Here is a 22250-nt window from a genome sequence, read left to right as displayed (position 1 = left end):
AATAAAAACCATCATTTAAAAACTGCATTTTGTGTTTACTTGTGTTATATTTGACTAATGGTTAAATGTGTTTGATGATCAGAAACATTTTGTGTGACAAACATGCAAAAGAATAAGAAATCAGGAAGGGGGCAAATAGTTTTTCACATCACTGTATATATACACACACAGATATATATACATTTCTACATATATATTTATATACACATTTCTACATATATATATATATACACATACATATATATATATATATATATATATATATACACATATACACATATATATGTACATACATACATACTATATATATATATATATATATATATATATATATATATATATATATATATATACACACACACTGTATATAGCAAAATCCACACGCTTCGCAGCGACGAAGAACTGCTTTTAAATTTTTATTAAGAAGTAAAGAAAACCTTTTTAAACTGAGGGAAAATATACCAATAACTATTTGTTAAGGATCTCTTTGTATACCACGTTGTCAGTTCAGCAGTCCGGTTGTAATATGAACAAGCTGTGCACTGAGATTACTTTTGAGAATGCAACGTATATTTTTGTCCAGGAGGAAAGCAATGTTGCCTCAAATCAATGGCAACCTTTTGTAGGGTGTGTCCCTGAGACTTATTCATTGTCATCGCGAAGCAGAGCCTTACTGGAAATTTGAGGCATTTCAATTGAAATGGGAGATCAGAGGGTTTAACGGTGATGCCAGGAATACATTCAGAGTGTGGTGCTCTGCTTTTTTTTTGTGTAGCTGCCTTCACACACCTTCTCCGCTGCTTTATAAACGAACGCCATATAAGGCTATCGTTTCTCCTTGCTTCGCGGTTCTGTACTGTTTTATTGTTCGTTTATTATGATTCTTATAGTTATTGTGTAGCTATTCGAGACTCACTTTACTGTTCAGGTACCCATTTCCTTTATTTAATCTGCGGCTTGTACGTTATTTTTTGTTTGTTTATTACGATTATAGATATTTATTGATTCCCTTCTTTAGCTGACTGACTGCTCATATAAGACGCTGTTTTTTTGTGAAACAGCCTTTACACAGCTTCTCTGCTGTTTTATAAACGAACGACATATAAAGCCATCACCTTGTCAATTATGTAATGCGTTTTTTGAACAGGTTTGATGCAAGGAAGTGATCACTCGTACTGCGTTCAGTCAGTTCACGTGAGCTGCTCTCTTGTTTTATGTTGCGATGTCCACAGCTTTATTTAATGTTAGTTAAGACCCGGCACTTAAAGGTTTCTCGCTACAGCAAATTTAACTCCGTTACAAAGTGATCCAAAGTCTCGTTTATACCTCGTGTCTTCTTATTAAACTTGTATCTCGCGAAAAAATTATTCAGCGTTTTTCTTCAGCACTCTTTGGGAGCTCTTCCTTCTTTTCTACATACTGCGGTCACAGTCAGTTCACGCGATTACGTGGGAGATGTGATGATGTCACATGCAGTTCCGCCCCCCACGGCCACCGAGCTAACATCCATTACAGTACATGTAGAAAAATAGGTTCCAGTTATGACCATTACGCGTAGAATTTCTAAATGAAACCTGCCCAACTTTTGTAAGTAAGCTGTAAGGAATGAGCCTGCCAAATTTCAGTCTTTTACCTACACGGGAAGTTGGAGAATTAGTGATGAGTGAGTGAGTGAGTCAGTGAGGGCTTTGCCTTTTATTAGTATAGATTATTTAAACCAAACTGTTTTCTATATAAAAATTACACATTAAAAAAGTGGTACTAAATGGTGTACTTAATATGCAGCTGTGTTTGTTTATGTAACAAAACAGAAATGGTTCGTTGGAAGGGCAAAATGATTATCATAAGGCAATTGAAATTCACCAAGTACCCTAATTGTGTTTGGGAATAATTTAGGAAACCAATGAAAACAAAAACGCATCAAATTCTTAACATGTAATAAAATCAACACTTAAAACTGGACCTTAAACTATTAGAGGGCAGAAAAATACTTAAAAAGAATTAAAGTTGAGACTGAAATATATAACCTTACCAGTGAGGTTCCTGTTAAGCCTTCAAGCAAATCCAAAAGCTTACGTCCATCCCTGAGGTCTGTAAACATGTCCTTGACTGGTGGTTTTCCACTCTTAAAAAAAAATAAAAATTAAAAGGTCACATATTTGAATAAATACGATCCTCTCCTTTTACCAGAGGTGGGTAGAGTAGCTAAAAATTGTACTCAAGTAAGAGTAACGATACTTCAAAATAATATTACTCAAGTAGAAGTAAAAAGTAGTCATCCAAAAAATTACTCAAGAGTAAAAAAGAACTTGGTGAAAAGACTACTCAAGTACTGAGTAACTGTTTGATCATAATAAATTATTTATTTTTTAGAAATGTTGTAATAAGACAGACAAAAATATAAAATAATGTGCAAATTCTGCTATTACCAAATAATAAAATAAAAAATGAGTAAAAATAAATAACATCTTTACAAAATAAAGATGCATAAATAACACAAAGTTCCAAATCTCAGTTTTTCACAACAAAGCTTTTGAAGCCAATACCTACAGTGAGTAACATGTATGTTTGAACAGTCCAAACTACTTACAGTGACAAGGTATACTGTACACCAGGGGTACCCAATGTGTAGATTGCGATCGACCGGTAGATCGGGTTTCGTTAAAATTTTTTTTTCTTTCTTAATGTTAGTCTATCATATATCCTCCCTATGGCATTTGCAACTTGATTGACATACAGGGCAGCCAGTCTGAGATCTCTTTTCTTCTAACACACTGGTCATCTCGCACGCACGATCAAACACACGAGCTACTGCAAAGTGATCTAGTTAGCCTACCAATTTATATAGACTAAAGAAGGGATTTTTTAAAAAATTTGTTCGTGGGAGGATATGGGCTGGATGTGGAATTGGAAGAGGATTTTTTTCTCTCACAATGTCACAATCGAAGTGCGTTTGTCTGATCTGCCAATCTATCATTGCTATTCCAAATTCCACTTTCGAACTGTGCATAAAAACTAAGAAACTGAGCTCCTTCCAAAAAGCGATCTGAGATAGAGACAGGAGAGGGAACTAAAATCGCAGTTAATTGGACAGCCGTCATTTTTCACTCGGCTAAATTCAAAAGCAAAGGCAGACACACCGAAGCATCGTTCCGGGTGAGTCAATCGATCATTAAGCATAAGAAGTCCTTCCAAGATGTAGAGATGATAAAAGCGGCCTTCGTTGAGGCAGATGGCTAGGGAGAAATTCCTGCTGAGATTTCAAGACCCCTGGCCGGAGAAAAAGGAGTTTCTACTTGTCATTAAACATGCAGAATACAAGCAATTTAATAATGATCAATGGCCGCTAGACTTGACATTTTTTTTTCCCCGATCTGACCAACATGTTGAATGAGCTTAATTTACAGCTGCAAGGAAAAGAAAAAACCATGGACAATATGATTAGCTCAGTTAATGCTTTCAATGGAAAAATGCAACATCTGTCCTCAAAGCTGCAGCGCCTTGATTTGGGGAGCATCCAAAACCTTGCGTCAGAGCTGGAGACACAATGGAAGTCGTGTGCGCAACTTTACAGCATACACTACACAGAGCAGATTGAAAAATGTCAGACAGACAGATGGTTTCAAGACTCAACTTAACTTTACCAATCGCTACATTTAAGTGCTTTCCATCCAGGGAAGATGTTGAGGGTGATTCATTCACATCAAAAATTGTAAGACCGTTTCACCTAAACCTCCTCTATGGTGGAGGATGAGATTTTGACACTACAGGATGACACTCATCACACAGTTTCAGAACTTACTCACAGAGGAAAAGTACCCAAACATGAGGAAATCTGCTACCTCCTTGATAAATCAGTTCTACTGATTTATGCGAGTCAGCCTTTTCCCACATGAAGATTATTAAATCCAAATACTGTAGTGACCATAAATGAATTGTTATTGTGCCATAAGGGTTATTCAGTTATGCAAGGTACGACAACATATATTTATGTATAAAGTATACTCAGTATGTATATATATATATATATATATATATATATATATATATATATATATGTATTTGTGTTGTGGACTGGGACCCGGACACAGGCAGACGGAAAACATAGTTTCACCACACACTATTTATTTACACTATTTACACAAGTTCACGTGCACTACAAACCCCAGTGCTTCTTGCACCGATTCCCCAAAGTCCAGGCCTCACAGTTCCAATGCCTTTCTCCTAGCCGCCTCCAGTCCTCTCTCCAGCTCTGTCCACTTCCACCCGACATCCACTGCTGACTGGAGGGAGACGGCCCTTATATGGGAACCCGGATGGGCTCCAGCTGCTTCCCGGCAATCAGTCATGGCCACACCCCAGTGTGGCGGAAGTGCCGGCTGCGCACCCGAAACCGTCCGGTGTCCCTGTTCTCTTCCCCCCAGCACTTCCTGGTGTGGCGGAAGTGCTGGGCTCCAGGGTTCCTCAAGTACCTGGGCGCCGCCTGTGGGTGACCATGGGCCCCTACAGGGTTGGGCTTCCAAGCCCTCTACCCGTGGCCCCCAATACAACCTGGGCGATCGCCCTCTTGCGGTTTGGAGGAGGCACAAGCCCTCCTCTGGTCATCCTGGGCGTCCCGGCTGGGCTCCAGCCCCGACCGGGTCTAACATGGGATACTCCGGCATCAGGGCGCCTCCTGGCGGTGGCCACGGATCCCTACAGTGCTGGGCTTCCAAGCCCTGTACCCAAGGCCCCCAACATAACCAGGACGGACACCCCTCGCGGTCTGAAGGAGGCACAAGCCCTCCTCTGGTCCTCCTGGGCGCCCCGGCTGGGTACCACAGTGTATGTATGTATGAATGTGTGTGTATATATATATATATATATATATATATATATATATATATATATATATAAACTGCTCAAAAAAATTAAAGGAACACTTTGAAAACACATCAGAGCTCAATGGGAAAAAGAAATCCTCCTGGATATCTATACTGATATAGACTGGGTAATGTGTTAGGAACGAAAGGATGCCACATCGTTTGATGGAAATGAAAATGATCAACCTACAGAGCCCTGAATTCAAAGACGCCCAAAAATCAGAGTGAAAAATTATGTGGCAGGCTAGTCCATTTTGCCAAAATTTAATTGCAGCAACTCAAAATTGTACACAGCACTTTGTATGGCCCCTGTGTTCTTGTATACATGCCTGACAACATCGGTGCATGCTTCTAATGAGATGACAGATGGTGTTGTGGGGGATCTCCTCCCAGATCTGGACCAGGGCTTCACTGAGCTCCTGGACAGTCTGAGGTGCAACCTGGTGGCATTGGATGGACCAAAACATAATGTCCCAGAGGTGTTCTATTGGATTTGGGTCAGGAAAGTGTGGTGGCTAGTCAATGGTATCAATTCCTTCATCCTCCAGGAACTGCCCGCATACTCTCACCACATGAGGCCAGGAATTGTCGTGCACCAGGAGCCACTGTACCAGCATAGGGTCTGACAATGGGTCCAAGGATTTCATCCTGATACCTAATGGCAGCCAAGGTGCCTTTGTCAAGCCTGTAGCGGTCTGTGTGACCCTCCATGGATATGCCTCCCCAGACAATCATTAACCCACCACCAAACTACTCATGCTGAATGATGTTACAGGCAGCATAATGTTCTCCATGGCTTCTCCAGACCCTTTCACTTCTGTCACGTGCTCAGGGTGAACCTGCTCTCATCTGCAAAAAGCACAGGGCACCAGTGGTGCATCTGCCAATTCTGGTATTCTATGGCGAATGCCAATCGAGCTGCATGCTGCTGAGCAGTGAGCTCAGGGCCCATTAGAGGACATGGGGCCCTTGGGTCACCCTCATGAAGTCTTTCTGGTTGTTTGGTCAGAGACATTCACACCAGTGGCCTGCTGGAGGTCATTTTGTAGGGCTCTGGCAGTGCTCATCCTGTTCCTCCTTGCCCAAAGGAGCAGATACTGGTCCTGCTGATGGGTTATGGACCTTCTATGGCCCTCTCCAGCTCTCCTAGAGTAACTGCTTGCCCCTAGAACCTCCTCCATGCCCTTGAGACTGTGCAGGGAGACACTGCAAACCTTCTGGCAATGACACATATTGATGTGCCATCCTGATGAAGTTGGACTACCTGTGCAACCTCTGTAGGGTCCAGGTATCGCCTCATGCTACCAGTAGTGACACTGACTGTAGCCAAATGCAAAACTAGTGAAGAAACAGTCAGAAAAGATGAGGAGGGGAAAAATGTCAGTGGCCTCCACCTGTTAAACCATTCCTGTTTTGAGGGTCATCTCATTGTTGCCCCTCTAGTGCATCTGTTGTTAATTTCATTAACACCACAGCAGCTGAAACTGATTAACAATCCCCTCTGCTACTTAACTGACCAGATTAATATCTCATAAGTTTCATTGACTTTATGCTATACTCTGATTAAAAAGTGTTCCTTTAATTCTTTTGAGCAGTATATATATATATATATATATATATATATATATATATATATATATATATATATATATATATATATATACACACACATATACAGTGGTGTGAAAAAATATTTGCCCCCTTCCTGATTTCTTATTCTTTTGCATGTTTTTCACACAAAATGTTTCTGATCATCAAACACATTAACCATTAGTCAAATATAACACAAGTAAACACAAAATGCAGTTTTTAAATGATGGTTTTTATTATTTAGGGAGAAAAAATCCAAACCTACATGGCCCTATGTGAAAAAGTAATTGCCCCCTCAACCTAATAACTGGTTGGTCCACCCTTAGCAGCCATAACTGCAATCAAGCATTTGCGATAACTTGCAGTGAGTCTTTTACAGCGCTCTGGAGGAATTTTGGCCCACTCATCTTTGCAGAATTGTTGTAATTCAGCTTTATTTGAGGGTTTTCTAGCATGAACCGCCTTTTTAAGGTCATGCCATAGCATCTCAATTGGATTCAGGTCAGGACTTTGACTAGGCCACTCCAAAGTCTTCATTTTGTTTTTCTTCAGCTATTCAGAGGTGGATTTGCTGGTGTGTTTTGGGTCATTGTCCTGTTGCAGCACACAAGATCGCTTCAGCTTGAGTTGACGAACAGATGGCGGACATTCTCCTTCAGGATTTTTGGTAGACAGTAGAATTCATGGTTCCATCTATCACAGCAAGCCTTCCAGGTCCTGAAGCAGCAAAACAACCCCAGACCATCACACTACCACCACCATATTTTACTGTTGGTATGATGTTCTTTTTCTGCAATGCTGTAACGGGACATTTGCCCTCCAAAAAGTTCAACTTTTGTCTCATCAGTCCACAAGGTATTTTCCCAAAAGTCTTGGCAATCATTGAGATGTTTCTTAGCAAAATTGAGACGAGCCCTAATGTTCTTTTTGCTTAACAGTGGTTTGCATCTTGGAAATCTGCCATGCAGGCCGTTTATGCCCAGTCTCTTTCTTATGGTGGAGTCGTGAACACTGACCTTAATTGAGGCAAGTGAGGCCGGCAGTTCTTTAGACGTTGTCCTGGGGTCTTTTGTGACCTCTTGGATGAGTCGTCTCTGCGCTCTTGGCGTAATTTTGGTCGGCTGGCCATTCCTGGGAAGGTTCACCACTGTTCCATGTTTTTGCCATTTGTGGATAATGGCTCTCACTGTGGTTCGCTGGAGTCTCAAAGCTTTAGAAATGGCTTTATAACCTTTACCAGACTGATAGATCTCAATTACTTCTGTTCTCATTTGTTCCTGAATTTATTTGGATCTTGGCATGATGTCTAGCTTTTGAGGTGCTTTTGGTCTACTTCTCTGTGTCAGGCAGCTCCTATTTAAGTGATTTCTTGATTGAAACAGGTGTGGCAGTAATCAGGCCTGGGGGTGGCTACGGAAATTGAACTCAGGTGTGATACACCACATTTAGGTTATTTTTTAACAAGGGGGCAATTACTTTTTCACACAGTGCCGTGTGGGTTTGGATTTTTTTTCTCCCTAAATAATAAAAACCATCATTTAAAACTGCATTTTGTGTTTACTTGTGTTATATTTGACTAATGGTTAAATGTGTTTGATGATCAGAAACATTTTGTGTGACAAACATGCAAAAGAATAAGAAATCAGGAAGGGGGCAAATAGTTTTTCACACCACTGTATATATATGTGTATATATATTATATATGTGTGTGTGTGTATATATATATATATATATATATACACATATATATCTATACTAATAAAAGGCAAAGCCCTCACTCACTCACTCACTCACTCACTCACTCACTCATCACTAATTCTCCAACTTCCCGTGTGGGTGGAAGGCTGAAATTTGGCAGGTTCATTCCTTACAGCTTCCTTACAAAAGTTGGGCAGGTTTTATATCGAAATTCTACGCGTAATGGTCATAACTGGAAGCAGTTTTTCTCCATTTACTGTAATGGAGATGAGCTTCAACGCCGTGGGCGGAGTTTCGTGTGACATCATCACGCCTCCCACGTAATCACGCAGTACATAGAAAACCAGGAAGAGCTCAAAAAAGCGCTTAAGAAAACATGCATTATATAATTGAGAAGGCAGCGAAACAATAAGAAGCGGAAAGTGACATATACAACCATATTCATGAGTTCTGCTACTGAAACAAAGCACGATGTAAACCTACACTTTAAATTAAGTTCATAGACAGGCTGCGCTGGCGTTTGTAATTTAGTGCCTGCCCATATAAGGCCGTCCGTCAGCGCAATCCAATAGCAAACTGCCACGGGTAAATATTCACGGGTGAAGGACTGTGCTTATGGAGAGGAAGATGAGATGGTCAGGGTGGTGTTTGACACAAACTCAGCGAAACTGCGAGAGAAAGTTTTAAGTGCCAGGACTAAGGTAACATTAAATACAGCCACGGACATAGCACAAGATGGCACCAGCACAGCTGGGAACCTTCGATGCATGTACACCGAGCGGCTCACGTGAACTGATGCAGTGCACAGATAAAAGGCAACAGTTCCAAAGAGCGCTGAACAAAAACCGAATTACACAATTGAAAAGGCAGCAAAAAATATGAAGCGTCTGATAAGCATATTCATAAATCCAGCTACTGCGGAAACAAAGCACACGGTGGAAAAAGTCAATGTCCCGCTAAAGGAAGACAGTGTAAAAACCCGTGCATGCAGTGTGTCAGGTCTCAGATAAAGAAGAAGACGAGCTGTTTATTGATGCAGTAAGAAACGAATCGATGAATGAAACCTGTCATCTTTACAACGATTGACAAACACGGAATGTAACTTGAACACAACACATCCTACAAATACGAACCTGATTGAAAGAAATAATGATAATCAAATCCTTGATGACAGCAACACTCAGTAACACTCACAAAACAAATACTGTATATTGACAGTCATGTTACGTTATTTTTAAAATGTTCCCTTTTCTTTTCTAGCTTTTTAACACACTACTCTCTCGCTCACGCGGGTATATATATATATGTATATATATATATATATATATATATATATATATATATATATATATATATATCCCGATCTACATATTCGAATAATGGATACTTTATTCGCCATCAATGATTGTTTTGGTAAAGCCATACTCAGTGTATTCATTAGATGAACGGTAAAAAAGTAAGAGCGAGGGGAGGATGACTTATTGAGGCATCCAGGCTGTAGTCGCGTCAACTCTATCTGAATTTGCGATCACATTTGAAAAATATATCTTTTCAAGTTCTATTTAGTCCATATGTGTCAAACTCAAGGGCGCGGGCCACATCCGCCCGGCGTAATTATATCCGCCCGAGATCATTTTATATACTGTATTATTGTTTTAAAGCCCGGTATATGAAGCGCTGGTAACACAATAAACTACAGATCCCATAATGCAGCGCTTCAGCTGCCTTGCATCAGGGTAACCTGAATGCAATTCAGAAGATACAGAAAACAGCATAATTAAATAAGAATCTGACACTTCAGCGGACGCTTTAACCCGTGCACAATCACAAAGTGATTTCAAGTGAAGCTGCTTTTATGGGAGACACAAATGCACCAGTTCACCTTGCCCCACTTTCCCTGTTGCCAAGTACTGTTAAACCAAGTCGTCACTACGGTGTTCCCAAACACGCACTTTGCTGATAAACTGAGCGCACTGCGCACTGAGTTTGCACGGCGCTTTGGTGACTTTGATGAACAAAAAAAGTCCGCCTACATGCGGCTCGAACCTTGTGCATGTTTGGTAGCACATATCTGTGTGAGAAGCTCTTCTCAGTGATAAAGACTAACAAAACAGCACACAGGAGTCGCCTCACTGATGAGCACCTGCAATCCATCCTGAGAATCTCCACAACACAGAACCTCACAGCAAACAGAAACGAACCTGTGGCCAAAAAGATGCCAGGCGTCCAGCTCTAAAATGACATATGAGCAAAGACAACTGAATGATTTGATTTGTTATTGCACGTAAGAGCGGGAGTCAACCGTTTTAACAAACAGCGTATTGCACTGATACGAAATAGCTGTGTGTGTATATATGTAGATATGTATGTATATGTATATATATGTTTATATATGTGTGTGTGTATATATGTATATATATATATATATATATATGTATTTGTGTGTATATATGTGTGTGTATGTATGTATATGTGTGTATATATGTGTGTGTATATATGTAGATATATATGTATGACAACAACACTCATCACTCACAACATTGACAAAACAATTACATTGACAATCAGGTTACGTTATTTTCAAAATGTTTCCTTTTCTTTTCATTGCTTCTTTAACACACTACTTCTCCGCTAAGCTGGTATTTTGCTAGTATATATATATACACACATATATATATATATATATATATATATATACACACATATATATATATATATATATACACACATATATATATATATATATATACAGTAATCCTCCTCGATCGCGGGGTTATGCTCCAGACCCCCGCGATAGGTGAAAATCCACGAAGTAGAAACCATATGTTTGTATGGTTATTTTAATATATTTTAAGCCCTTATAAACTCTCCCACACTGTTTATAAATATTCCCCGCACAGTTATACAGCATAATCCCTTTGTATTCTCTTAGATATTAGGTAAGATTCATTGAAATTATGTATATAAACACACTGTTTATATACAGTAAAACCTAAATATTATTTTAAAGATATTGAGTGTCTCCGATATCACATATGTTACAGCCATTACGACAGACAGGCCACCAGCAATAAATACGTACAACGCAAGAAAAATATTATACAGTAAATGTGTGTACAGCGACACTAAACGTACGTACATGTACTAAGTACTGTAAGTAGAAAATTCATTATGGTTACTCACCAACAATGACACGACTTGTCCGATAACAATGAGTTTTAATTTTACTGCACAACAAAGGAGAGCGTTACAGCCCTTCTAAAGGAGCACTTCAGGTGATTATGTTGCACTGCCGTTGTTCTTCTGGCAGTCTTCAATCCAAATCCCTAAAGCAGATTCCATCCAGACTAATGCCTTATTACATCCACTTACAACTCGTTTTACACCCCGGTTAAAAGGACACTGCGGCCGTAGATCTTATATTCCTTTCCTACTTTTTAAATAAAAAGAATCGTAGCCTTCAACAAATCCAAAACGTTTACTTTCTTAGCAATCATTAACATTTTCCGTTTGCACTTGGGCACGGCCCCTGAAGCAGTAGCAGATCGTTTTGGAGCCATAATGAAGGGCTTGACTATGCACAAAGATAAACACAAAAGAGCACAACTCTTTACACAGAGAAACACGTTGATGCTGAATGAGCGAGACGAGACTTCCTGGTTAACACTGCATTCAGCAGGCAGGAACTTAACTGCGTGCTCTGATTGGTTAGCTTCTCAGTCAGGAGAACTTAACTGCATGCTCTGATTGGTTAGCTTCTCAGTCATCCGCCAATAGCGTCCCTTTTATGAAATCAACTGAGCAAACCAACTGAGGAAGCATGTACAGGAAGTAAAAAAGACACATTGTCCTCAGAACCCGCGAAGCAGCGAAAAATCTGCGTTATATATTTATTTATGCTTTCATATAAAATCCGCGATAGAGTGAAGCCACGAAAGTCGAAGCGCAAGGCAGCTTGCGCACATACAAGAAGTCTCACATTACCTTGACTGTCTGTGACTGTGCAAGTTTGGTTAAAACGTGCTTGTTCTTCACTCAGTAAAGTGATAGTTAAGCAGGTGTTGGCTCTCATTTTTCATGTACAGTATTCTTTCTTTCCCTATCCGCGAGGAATTTATGCCACTAGGATGCGAATGTTTGTGTGTGGTCATGTGACTGCATGGCTACGTCTGAATTGTGAAATGGAGCCATGTGATTATTGTTGCTACATCTGATTGGTGAAACAATCATGCACAGTCATCCACTGGCGGATTCTCTCTGGCAAATAAATACAGTACTGTATCGATTCGAGTGTTGCCCAATGTAGCAGACTGCCACGGTAGCGTAATGGTATCAGATGCTGACTAGTAATCAAAAGGTTAGGAGTTCGATCCCGCACGATTCAGTTTTGGCTAACACCCTAGTACCAATGTAGCAGAGAAAGAGTAGCATTTCTTCTTCACAAATGTACTCAAGTAAAAGTAAAAAGTATAGTGCAGTAAAACTACTCTAAGTAGTACAATTTTTTTTTAAAGTTACTCAAGTAAATGTAATGGAGTAAATGTAACTCGTTAATACCCACCTCTACATTTTACCATGTCCTAACAGAGTTTTTTCCTCATGTTTTATCCCCAAAACAGAAGCCAAAAACAGAAAATTGTGTTGTGCTTGTAAATTCAGAAACACAATATATGCTGAATTTTACAAGACATTTTCCAAAAATGTGCTTTTATTTTCAGATGTACTTTGGAATAATACAACTGATATGCTAGAAAGTACAGAAAAAAAGATAATACAATTTCAAACAATTAGATATTATGTATTATGTTTTTGCTGTATCACAAAGAAGAAATTAATTTTGCCCATTTTCTGCTGGTTTTGTATAATTCAGCATAATTTGAATATACTTAATTCCAAATGCAGGTTTCATATATGAAGGAATCAAAACATAAGAACTAAATGAACAATTAAAATAAACATGGAAAGGCCAAATACCAACATAAAAATGTATTCAACTTTTAATTACTGACGCCAGTTTTCTTCATCTACAGTCCAAGTTTCTATTTCTCAACAAGAACGTGTAAATTCAGGAATCACTGCTACTGTCATGAAACATTACATTCAATGCCTCGTACATGATTAATCTGTCTTGTATACCAACCTTCATTTTTTTAAATGAAAATAGAAAATTTTGATAAATCTGGTCTAGAAAATGTGTTTTTGTATAATCAAGGTAACAGAGGCAGTACAAGAACCGTAGTCTGACAGCATTTTCAGTCTCATACACCAGAAACACTGTGGTGCCCTGTGCAATGGCACCGTTGCACAGTTTCAGACTATGGGCACCTCTAGCCATAACCAAACAATCAGGACATGGGAGAAGAAAGACACAAATAATGATGAAGGTACCAAAAAAACAGAAATCTGGTTTATTCCTGACATGCCAATTACTAATTACAATAATGGCCTACAAATATATACAGTTCAATGCAAGAACATTAACAAAAAAGAAAAATAAGTGCAGGTAAAATATACAATAATTATAGTGGCTCCAAAGCAAAAAGTAATGAAAACAAATCCAACAAAAATAAACACAAATCCTTTTCAGATCCTTCTTCAAAAGACAGTTCATGAAGGACAGACAGAAAATTAATCAAAAACAAAAAGCCTAAGGTAGTGCACAAGGTCGAGAGGTTCCAGCAAGATACACAGCTTGGACTCCGGAACCAATCTCCATGAGAGGGGCTGGACTCTCAACCACTCTGAAGTTGCCCCCGGTGAAAGGCGCCGAGCTGGTGTGGGCATACTTATTGCCCCACCCCGACTTTGAGCTTGTTCATTGGGGTTTACCCCGGTGGACGAGAGGGTAGCCTCCCTCCACCCTCAGGTGGGGGAATGGGTCCTAACTGTTATTTGTGCGTATGCGCTGAACAGCAGTTTGGAGTACCCACCCTTTTTGGAGTCCTTGGAGGGGGTGCTAGAAGACATACCTTCTGGGGACTCCCTCGTACTGCTGGGAGACTTCAATGCTCACGTGGGCAATGACAGCGAGACCTGGAAGGGCATGATTGGAAGGAATAGCCCCACCAATCTGAACCCGAGCAGTGTTTTGTTATTGGACTTCTGTGCTCGTCATGGATTGTCCATAACGAACACCATGTTCAAGCATAGGGGTGTTCATATGTGCACTTGATGATCGACATTCTGGTCGTGTCGTCGGACTTGCGGCCACATGTCTTGGACACTCGGGTGAAGAGAGGGGAGGAGCTGTCAACTGATCACCACCTGGTATTGAGTAGGCTTCGATGGCGGTGGAGGATGCCGGTCAAGCCTGATAGGCCCAAACATGTTGTGAGGGTCTGCTGGGAATGTCTGGCAGAGTCCCTTGTCAGAAGTAGCTTCATTTCACACCTCCGGCAGAACTTTAACGACGTCCCGAGGGAAGTGGAAGGACATTGAGTCCGAATTAGCCATGTTCCATGCCTCTATTGTTGAGGTGGCTGACCGGAGCTGTGACCATAAAGGGTTGGTGCCTGTCGTGGCGGCAATCCCCGAACCTGTTGGTGGACACGGACGGTGAGGGATGCCATCAAGCTGAAGGAGTCGTATGGGACCCTTTAGTCTTGTAAGACTCTGGAGGCAGCTAATAGGTACCGGCAAGCCAAGCGAAATGCAGCTTTGGTGGTTGTTGAGGCAAAAACTCAGGTGTGGGAGGAGTTTGGGGAGGCCATGGAGAACGACTTTCGGACGGCTTCAAGGAGATTCTGGTCCACCATCCGGCATCTCAGGAGGGGGAAGCAGTGCAGTGTCAACACTGTATATGGCGGGGATGGTGCGCTGCTGACCTTGACTGAGGGGAGTACTTCGAAGACCTCCTCAATCCCATTAACTACCTTCCAATGATGAAGCAGAGCCTGGGGACCTGGAGGTGGGCTCCCCCATCTCTGGGACTGAGGTCACCAAGGTGGTCAAAAAACGTCTTGGTGGCAGGGCCCCGGGGTTGCATGAGATACGCCCGGTGTTCCTCAAGGCTCTGGATGTTGTAGGACTGTTTTGGTTGACACGTCTCTGCAACATCGCATGGACATCGGGGACAGTGCCTCTGGATAGGTAGACCGGGGTGGTAGTCCCCCTCTTTAAGAAAGGGGACCGGAGGGTGTGTTCCAACTACAGAGGGATTACACTCCTCAGCCTCCCTGGAAAAGTCTATTCGAGGGTTCTGGAGAGCAGGGTCCGGCGAATAGTCAAACCTCGGATTCAGGAAGAACAGTGTGGTTTTCGTCCTGGTCGCTGAACAGTGAACTAGCTCTTCACCCTTAGCAGGGTCCTGGAGGGTGCATGGGAGTTTGCCCAACCAGTCTACATGTGTTTTGAAGACTTGGAAAAGGCGTTCGACCGTGTCCCTCAGGGAATCCTGTGGGGGGTGCTCCAGGAGTATGGGGTACTGGACCCCCTGATAAGGGCTGTTCGGTCCCTGTACAACCGGTGTCAGATCTTGCCGCATTGCCGGCAGTAAGTCGAACCCATTTCCAGTGAGAGTTGGATTCCGCCAGGGCTGCCCTTTGTCACCGATTCTGTTCATGACGTTTATGGACAGAATTGCTAGACGCAACCAGGGTGTTGATGGGGTCTGGTTTGGTGGACTCAGGATTGGGTCACTGCTTTTTGCAAATGATGTTGTCCTGTTTGCTTCATCAGGCCGTGACCTTCAGCTCTCTCTGGATCGGTTTGCAGCCGAGTGTGAAGCGGCTGGGATGGGAATCAGCACCTTCAAATCCGAGACCATGGTCCTCAGCCGGAAAAGGGTGGAGTGCCCTCTCAGGGTTGGGAGCGAGATCCTGCCCCAAGTGGAGGAGTTCAAGTATCTCATGGTCTTGTTCACGAGTGAGGGAAGAATGGAGCGCGAGATCGACAGGCGGATCGGTGCGCCGTCCCAGTGATGCGGGCTCTGCATCAGTCTGTCGTGGTGAAAAAGGGTCTGAGCCTTAAGACAAAGCTCTCAGTTTACCAGTAGATCTATGTTCCTATCCTCACCTATGGTCATGAGCTATGGGTAGTGACTGAAAGAACGAGATCGCGAATACAAGTGGCTGAAATGAGTCTCCTCCACAGGGTGTCTGGGCTTTCCCTTAAAGATAGGGTGAGAAGCTCATTCATCCGGGAGGGGCCCCAGGGAAGACCCAGGACACGCTGGAGGGACTATGTCTCCCAGCTGGCCTGGGAACACCTTGGGATTCCCCCATAAGAGCTAGAAGAAGTGGCCGGGGAGAAGGAAGTCTGGGCATCTCTGCTCAAACTGCTGCCCCCACAACCCGATCTTTGATAAGCAGAAGAGGATGGATGGATGAAAAAGTAAAAAAAAAATATGTAGCACCCACAAACACAAATTAATTACACCCAGAAAATATATACAATTCAGAAGAAAACTAATTTCATTAATATATTCTACCTGCTCAGCAAAAAGAAGTGACTGCAAGCCCAAAGGCCGGTTAAAAAACGACCACAGGTAGTCTGGACTTCAGTTTTATATCACTGATGCTTCTGCCTAGGCAATCATTTCTTATGCCTTCTGGGGATCCCCAATAGTAAACAAGGTTGTGTCACACAACCTGTATGCTCCAATGATCAGGTGCGATGTCACTTTTTTAAAACCATACTTTGTTTGCAAGAAGATGTGTTTGCAACTACATTGCGTCGGCTGGTCATTCACTTCTTAAGTTAAGTTGCACAGTGAATTTTTCCTACTTTTACTCTCTGCACGTGCATATGCCCACTTTGGCGGCAGGCTCTTAAACGTAGTGCTCTGCTCTAGCCTTCCTGCAGCAGCTTTGGACACGCACTTTGCCACTAGACTGCATCCTTTTGAAAGTGCGCCTTGACATAAAACAGCAGCATCAGATATGCACCTCCGTATAGTGCCGGTTTAATCTGCGGGAGGCCCAGAAAAGCCCTCTAATTTGTTGGCCTTTGAGGTAACAGGTCAACTTGGGAGAATGGCACCAATCGGTATGACATTACCCCACCACCACACTGTCACTCACTGGAGCGCTAAAAATGCTATAATAACCACTACTTTAAAAGTGTCTGTGGACTCAACTTATCACAAACACACCTTCATACTAGGAAAAATAGTGCATCAGTTGAAAGCTGAAAATGTGAGGTTTTAAATATCCTATTGAATGAAAGAGTTGCTTTGACTAATCAGCAATCAAGTAATGAGCTACTGACAAAGAAAAGGGTATTTTCCATACCCGCTACAGTAGAAACAAAAAAAAAGTGATTCCTCAATGACTGCTGTCTTATGTTATACCCATCACAGGAAGCAAAAGCTGGTCTTCTAACCCATTAACAACAACTAAAAAAACTGCACTAATTCCAGATTTTCTTTTGACTATTATAGTGATTTCAAAATCACCATTTAAAAGATCCTATTCAGCATCAGCGAAACTTTAGCTACTTCAGGTAACAAGGACAATAGGGGTATGTGACAGTCGAGGTCAAATCCACTCTCTCTGGTTGATTCCAGGAGCCTCTTGGACCCAGAATGTGGATAACGTACCCAAGTATGATCCTGGTAAATGAGTACACACATAGTCAGCAAGAGGTTAGTGCAAAGTAGATCAAGTGCTTTTATTATTCCAGTAAGAACAGTATGCTGCTATGCTAACAACAAGCCATGGATTACAAGTAACATCAAGGGCCTTTTGAACCAGAAGAAAGGGGCTTTTAAAGGCGGTGATCAGCATGAGCTCAAGTGCGTGCAGAAGGAACTCCGAGTCCAGATCAGGGTGGCGAAGGAGCAGTCCAGGAGAAAGCTGGAGCAGAAATTACACAACAGCAGCATGAAGGAACTGTGGGATGAAGATCATCACTGGCTGCAACTCGAAGCGGGGTGCCACCATCGAGAGAGAAGTGGAGAGAGCAAACCAAATAGTCCTGCCACGTGCAAAAGTTCACTGATGACACTGCTATTGTGGGCTGCATCAGGAGTGGGCAGGAGGAGGAGTACAGGAAGCTAATCAAAGACTTTGTTAAATGGTGTGGCTCAAACCACTTACACCTGAACACCAGCAAGACCAAGGAACTTATGGTGGATTTTAGGAGGCCCAGGCTGGATGACAAATTGGACTGGACTGCCAATACTGATGCTCTGTGTAAGAAAGGTCAGAGCCGACTATACTTTCTGAGAAGGTTGGCATCCTTCAACATCTGCAGTAAGATGCTGCAGATGTTCTACCAGACGGTTGTGGCGAGTGCCCTCTTCTAGGCGGTGGTGTGCTGGGGAGGAGGACATCTCGCGCCTGGACAAACTTGTTAAGAAGGCGGGCTCTATTGTAGGAATAAAGCTGGACAGTTTAACATCTGTAGCAGAGCGACGAGCACTAAGCAAACTCCTGTCAATCATGAAGAGTCCACTGCATCCACTTAACAGTGTCATCTCCAGGCAGAGGAGCAGCTTCAGTGAAAGACTTTTGTCACTGTCCTGCTCCACTGACAGACTGAGGAGATCGTTCCTCCCCTACACTATGCGACTCTTCAATTCCACCCGGGGGAGTAAATGCTAACATTATTCAAAGTTATTGTCTGTTTTACATGCATTTTTACTACTCTTTAATTTAATATTGTTTTTTTTTTGTATCAGTATACTGCTGCTTGATTATGTGAATTTCCCCTTGGGATTAATAAAGTATCTATCTATTAAAACCAGTGTACAATAAGTGCAGTGCAAAACAACTTCAATAAACAAAATAGTCCATAGAATAAGAATAGAACAAACAATTCACTAAAAACAAGGTTAACATCCCAGGCAGGTTCTTCTAATGCAGGCACAAACCCCATGCCTCTTTCTAAAACCTGGTGTCTCCTCAGTTTTATCCCATAAGGATCTTACTGCATGAGGAGAGAAATGCCCTCTGACAGGTATAGACATCCAATTAATCCTGGGTTTGGGGTCCTACTGCCAGTCTGCTGGCATCAGTAGGACTCCCCACCAAGCCCCACTTACGTCTCCCTTAGCCAGTCCATCAGTGTCAAAGGGGAGATGCCATACAATGGTGATACTTTTACTCCTCTCTACATTGCTCAATCAGAGGGTACTTTCTCCAGCCCAACATTCAAGCACAGGCTACTCACGTCCTTGGGGCATACTCCCAAGCACCTGCCTCCATTCTTTATGGCACAGGCTTCTCACTGTCCTGGCTCTTTCATCCTCCTTAATTTCTGATATTTCATTTTCTTTCTCTCTCCTCCCCTTTTCACTTTTGATCTCCCCCCTCTGCTGTGCAGGCTCCCTTTATAGCTCTGACAGGGTGCATGTACTATCTTTCACCTACTCTAAGGTGTGAATGAGGCACCTGACTGAACTGAACGCATTTGCACATGAATGTGCGATCAGCCAAACACCCTAATCAAGCTCAGAGTGCTCAAAGCCTGAGCACTCCAGGAGTCCCAATTATTTATTTAAAATTACACTTTGCCACAAACCTCTTTTCACTGGGCATCTGATTGTTTATTTCTTGACCAGAGACGCTAATTAGCTTTTGATTATGTTGCATTAAATGTTTAAACTGAACACAATTTCTGAATTATATTTGTGTTGAAAATTGTAAAACTTCATTACAACATCTCATACAGATTTAATATGAGACATATTGTTTTATAAGTAGACAAATGGGAGGCAACATTAAAGCTACATGCCAGATTGTTTAATAACAAGGTGCTGAATAGATTTCTTCAGTCAAAGCGAAGTATGTTAATGATCCTGGGTTTGGGACCCCATGAGAAAGGGTGATAATGTTCTTTGCAATACATGTAAAACTATACTAAAAACACAAAACAGTAGTAAGGAAAATCCTGATAACCAGCAGTTACAGGAAATCTCACAGAAGGTGTGTACCCTGACAGAACAATACAAGTAGCTAGTGAATTTTGGAAAGGTACAATATCTAATCAATTATCTTGAGACAGGGTACTATATTCCATCTAGAGGCACTGTCATCAGTCAGTATAGTAGGCTGCTGCAGACTGACCTTAAAAGCAGTATGCTTGTTTTATATGAAGGAAGTACTATATATGTGCACCTTTGCATTTCACTACAGTATTACATAATTTGCAGTGGATATTTTCACCTTTTCAATCAAAATGCTTTCAAACAACTATCCAGTTCAAGCCATCATATTTGAAGTTCTCCATTCTGCTTCCAGATGTAGATCTTGTGGAACTTAACCACTACCCTTATGTGGCCATTTGAAATTTCCCATGTCAAACTGAAATGAATCGTGTCAACATCAGTAGTATCTAGTCCTAACCACATGTTAATATATCTGAATACTATGAATTACAGGGTGTTTAGTGTATCCCCTCCAGACTTTTTATTTTTTTCTTTGAAATGAAGGTCAAGGATTTGCACTGTGAATTTAGGGTTCAATTGAGTTCTATAATATTGTTCAGCCCTTTAGGGTAATGATAAACAGCAAATGCTCTCAATACTAACCATAACATGGTAAAAGACAGAAGAGTAAAATAAAAAGCAAACATTAAAATAAATGAAAATCCAAAATATTTTGGACACAGATTAGCAAATCATCTAAGCTTAATGAAAAATAAAAGTTAAAATGGTAGTCAGCTCACCATCATGTACTAAATCAATCAATCAATCGACAAGTACAGGGGGGGAAAAAAAAACAAAAAAAAAAACATATACCTTTGCAAATCGAGTGTTGATCCATTTTGTGAATGTCTTCTTCTGTACAGCATCATGCTCATCTGTTATAAATCATAAAGGCAAAAATAAGATAGGTAGTATACACATCATCAGTAAGGAATCAAACTACTTTTATTATGACCAAATCTGAAGTATTTTCACAAAGAAAAATAAAATGCAATAATATATAGATAGATAATATATAACTAAGAAATATGTAAATAACTTAATTACTTCTTTTTCAAAAGCATTACTAACACAAAAGATTTTTTAAAAAGTAATCTTGTAAAAAGCTCACAAAACACCTTCATTTCTATGTTTTATTAGACAGAATTCACAGCATGAAAGTTATATTTAATGTAGATAATTGTTTTGAAAAGTGAAAACATCAAGAACGTTTCATAAGGATATTTCTCAAAATATTCTACTACTGAGACTATGTAAACCTTTATGAGATTGCCAAGACCATAAGTTCAAAGGTCACCTATACTACCCTGAGCAATGGCGTCATCTTTTGTTTATGGTCTTTTCTCTCCTGTGTTGGAATTCATGAACAAAAGCCAGGAATTAGCCTGTGGCTCGGCATGTGACATGAAAGTAATACATTAAGGAATTTCTTCTTTCAAAGGGTAGTAGAATTAGTTTGGGGGAAACAAAATTAGCAAGTACTACAAATTTAATCTGTACTTTAACAAATCTAAACCAGCAAAACACAGGTAAACTGCAAATTGTACAAAACAAAAAAAAAAAACCCACACACACTTATGTGACTAACATTAAGGGTCTTGTGTGGAAAATATGAGAAAACAGTGAAATTGCAAGCTTAAATGTTACTAATTTAAAACATGAGAAAACCTTACCGTAGCTTTAAAAACTCATTAGTGTACATTTTTAAAATGGAAAAAGATATTTAAATACAATGTTACACACCAAATGTTTCCTATATAAAACATGGCAAATTCTAGTGGTTATGTTAAAAGGATGTCAAATTACATTTAAATAAGAATATAATTACCAAGAAAATAATGGATCTCTACAAGATGATATAAGATTTTATTTACAATTACAGATCAAAAAATTTAAGGTCAAAATTTACAAATGGAACCAAAGGGACATGAAAAAAAAACTATTACATTAAAGTGCTGACAATGTGATTGAGAGTTAAATACGCTCTAAGTAAAGACATAAGGTTACTTGTTTAATATCCACCAGTAACTTATCTGTCACCTAACCTGCTTGTGCTCCAAAAGCAGAAAAACGTAAGCAGTTCTTTGGACTAATACAGTGCTAAAGAAAGATGCTTCCCTAAACAAAACAATCTGAAGAAGAAAATCAGAAGCAATGGACAAAAATGCCTCAAACATATTTCAGCGGCAGATAAACAATATAACCCATTGCTGGGTGCCCTGAAAATGTGA

General features: G+C 40.8%; 1 protein-coding gene across 3 annotated transcripts in view; it reads right to left on the bottom strand.

Moving 5' to 3' along the window:
- utrn (utrophin) overlaps positions 1–22250 on the bottom strand; it is a 513264-nt gene that overhangs the window by 411407 nt on the left and 79607 nt on the right. For all 3 annotated transcript variants that reach the window (XM_039747516.1, XM_039747517.1, XM_039747518.1), the window contains 2 exons: positions 20833–20894; positions 2033–2125 (listed from right to left, as the gene is read on the bottom strand). In XM_039747516.1, coding sequence (XP_039603450.1) covers positions 2033–2125; positions 20833–20894 — 155 coding nt within the window. The remainder of the gene's footprint in view (positions 1–2032; positions 2126–20832; positions 20895–22250) is intronic.

The sequence above is a fragment of the Polypterus senegalus genome, chromosome 3, assembly GCF_016835505.1.
Source record: "Polypterus senegalus isolate Bchr_013 chromosome 3, ASM1683550v1, whole genome shotgun sequence".
NCBI lineage: Eukaryota > Metazoa > Chordata > Cladistia > Polypteriformes > Polypteridae > Polypterus > Polypterus senegalus.
Note: the sequence above shows the minus strand (reverse complement) of the source record. Positions and strands in the feature narration are given on the sequence as shown.